Raw genomic sequence first — 3,124 nt, 5'->3', positions numbered from 1 at the left:
CTCAAAATCAATACAGGCCTCAAGGGAACTACAATCAGCCTGAAAAGCCACCCCAATAGGTAGAAGAAAGCACCAATGATATGTTGAAAAAGCTGTTAATTGACAACCAGCAGCTTCGAACAGACAACCAGCAATCGAGGACTGAATTTTGAAATATAGAGAGGCAAATTGGGCAGTTGGTTGCACAGCAAAATACTCGACCTGCAGAGGCCCTTCCAAGTGACAGATAAGAACTCAAGTAAATGTTGTAGCTCTAAGGAATGGTAGAGAATTGGAAGAAGTACCAAAAAGAAAGAAAGAAAACGTCACTCATAAGGGCGAACTAGTCCTCAAACTATGGTGGAAACTGAGAAAGAAACTGAAGAAAGTGAAAAGACTCCAAATGCAAGGCCACCACCTCCCTTCCCACAAAGATTAAAGAAGAAAATTGATGACAGGATGTTCGACAAATTTCTTGATATGCTGAGCCAAATTCAATTGAATCTCCCATTGGTTGATGTGTTACGTGAAAATCTAAAATATGCTAAGTACATCAAAGATATTGTGTCTAACAAAAGAAGATTGACAGAGTTTGAGACGGTGGCACTTACTGAAGAGTGCACCTCAAGCATTCAAAGAAAGTTTCCCCAAAAGTTGAAGGATCCGGGGAGCTTCACCATACCTGTTCGAATTGGTGAGGTACATATGGGAAAAACACTCTGTGATTTAGGGGCTAGCATAAATTTTATGCCCCTTTCAGTTTTCGGTCAATTGGGGTTGGGGGCCAAGGCCAACCACTGTCATGTTACAGCTTGCTGATAGATCTATTATCCATCTCGAGGGGGAGATAGAAGATATGCTACTACAAATTGGGCAATTTATTCTTCCAGCAGATTTTACTATACTGGACTATGAAGCTGATGAACACGTGCCCATCATCTTTGGACAACCTCTCTTAGCCACCACCGATGTTGTGATAAAGTTTGTGAAGGAAAAATGATTCTCCGGGTTGATAATGCGGAAGCAGCCTTTAATGTGTAGAAGGCAATTCAGCTGCCAAGTCACTATTAGGATCTAGCTATGATATCTGTGATTGAAAAAGAAGAAGAAAAAAATGATGTAGGTGCAAATCTGGATGACTCTCTAGAGAAAGCACTTATGTTGTTTGATAGAATTGGCTTGGATGATAAGGTGAAGGAGATGGTACATCATCTGGATGCATGTGCTAACATCAAAGGAATGATCGATTTTGAGCCTCTAGATAGACCAACTGGGCCACCCCCAAGCCGTCTATCGAAAAATCTCCCAAATTGGAACTCAAGCTCTTACCCTCTCATCTTCATTATGCTTATTTGGGTGCTGATGAAACTTTACATATTGTTGTATCTTCTGAGTTAAATATTTTGCACGAGGAAAAGCTACTACGCGTGCTTAGTGAGCACAAAAGGGCGATTAGATGGACCATGGCTGACATTCGAGGTATTCGCCCAGCATTTTTCATGCACAAAATTCTCATGGAGGATGGGCACAAACCGAGTGTGGAACACCAACGCCGCTTGAATTCAGTCATAAAGGAAGTAGTAAGAAAGGAAGACCAATGCTGAGAAGTGCTTTTCAAATTAATTAGTCAAACACAAATTGTTTCTCACCAAAAGTACTTTTGAGAAAAGCACTTTTGAGAAAAAATATTTCTCAAAATAAGCTAATTTTTGCAGCTTGGCCAAACAGGCTATTTGTATTCTACTTGGCCTACTTAATTAAAAAAGAAGGCAGGCATAATAAATGCCTATTTTCTCTGTTTTCAGAAGAGTATATGCTATCTTTAGAAGAGACGATAGAGCCCAACTTGAAAATGAATGTTCTTTTCCCTTCTTTACCTTTAAAGCAAGGTGAATACATTGCCTGTGGCGCAAGGTGAAAACAGAAAATGCCATCACTAGATTGCAACTTTTATTAACTTCTCTTTACTATTTTAATCTTGTTTATATTAAATCATCTCCACAACATTAAGAGTGCTGACTAATGATTATAGTAGTAATACTGGAAGAATACAAATAAAGCAATGTCGAAAGGTTAATTTAATAGAGAGATCGAATCAAAATTTACAATATAAAAGGTCGATGAATTAAAACCTAGAATACTATTATGAATTGTCAGTTGTATATATATATATTTATAACGTAAGAAGAATTTTATCATCAGTATCATCTGACAAGTCACAAAGATGGATGCCAGAAACTTTATTTTGCGTCTCGCAAGTTGTGTGTGATTTTTTTTGTTTTACAAACTCCTCCCTCCATTACTTTTATTTGTTCAGTATTCTCAAATAGATTTTCATTTTTACTTGTCACATTTAGCATATTAAGATAAGATAAAAAAATTTCTGTTATATCCACATTATTAATTACTCATTCTATATCATTTCCTCAAATCCATTAAAAAGATGCATAAATTAATATGGGTCTCTTGGTAATTTATGCACATCATTTATTATTTTTTAAGGGGTGTGCAAAATTCGTAGTGGACAAGTAAAACTGAAAGGAGGTAGTAGTGAACAGTGGACACTAATCTTACCCTTTTGGATTGCAAATTTTGACCCATTAATTTGTGAAAAAGAAAAAAGAAAAACTTACACAATTTGTGTGAAAGTGTAAGGCAAAATACCTTACCACTCTCCAAAATTACTAGTTACAGCCTTAAATTATTTATGGTCTTAATTACCCCCCTCAACTTGGTCTTTTGAGAGCTAGTACCCCCTTGAACGCTGATGTGGCAAAGAGTGTGGGTGCACTCGCGCTGCCACGTGGATTTTTCTGTATATGTGGCATTCTCTTGAAAAATAAAATATATCTTTACCTTTATAAGTATGTTACTTTTTTAGATAATTCTTTTCGAATACAATTTATAATAAAACTTGGATAGAACTATATTATTTAGGCTAAATTTTTTTTATTTGGCTAAAATTAATAAAACTTTAGTTAATCTTTTTATGAATTTGACTTGATAATAAAGAATTATACAATTGAAATAAATAGTCAAGGCATCTAACAAGTTTATAAAAATACATAGTTTGAAATTAATTATTTTGGCTATAATTTTTTATATAGCTCTAAATTATGGTGCTCTAAAAATATACTTTTTACAT

General features: G+C 35.3%; 1 protein-coding gene across 1 annotated transcript; it reads left to right on the top strand.

The window, feature by feature from the left end:
* Positions 1-336: 336 nt before the first annotated feature.
* LOC109222362 lies at positions 337-979 on the top strand. Its single transcript, XM_019386728.1, has 2 exons — positions 337-678; positions 740-979. The coding sequence occupies exons 1-2, from the start codon at positions 337-339 to the stop codon at positions 977-979; spliced, it is 582 nt and encodes a 193-aa protein (XP_019242273.1).
* The last annotated feature ends 2,145 nt before the right edge of the window (positions 980-3,124 follow it).

The sequence above is a fragment of the Nicotiana attenuata genome, unplaced genomic scaffold, assembly GCF_001879085.1.
Source record: "Nicotiana attenuata strain UT unplaced genomic scaffold, NIATTr2, whole genome shotgun sequence".
Taxonomy (NCBI): domain Eukaryota; kingdom Viridiplantae; phylum Streptophyta; class Magnoliopsida; order Solanales; family Solanaceae; genus Nicotiana; species Nicotiana attenuata.
The sequence above is the reverse complement of the archived record's forward strand: the minus strand, read 5'-3'. Positions and strand labels throughout refer to the sequence as shown.

What these genes read in the sequence shown, in the direction of transcription:
- LOC109222362 (XM_019386728.1), top strand. Translation starts at nt 337, where the DNA reads ATGGTGGAAACTGAGAAAGAAACTGAAGAAAGTGAAAAGACTCCAAAT. An exon ending in TACCTGTTCGAATTGGTGAG is followed by an intron (nt 679 to 739) that starts GTACATATGGGA and finishes TGCCCCTTTCAG; the next exon opens with TTTTCGGTCAATTGGGGTTG.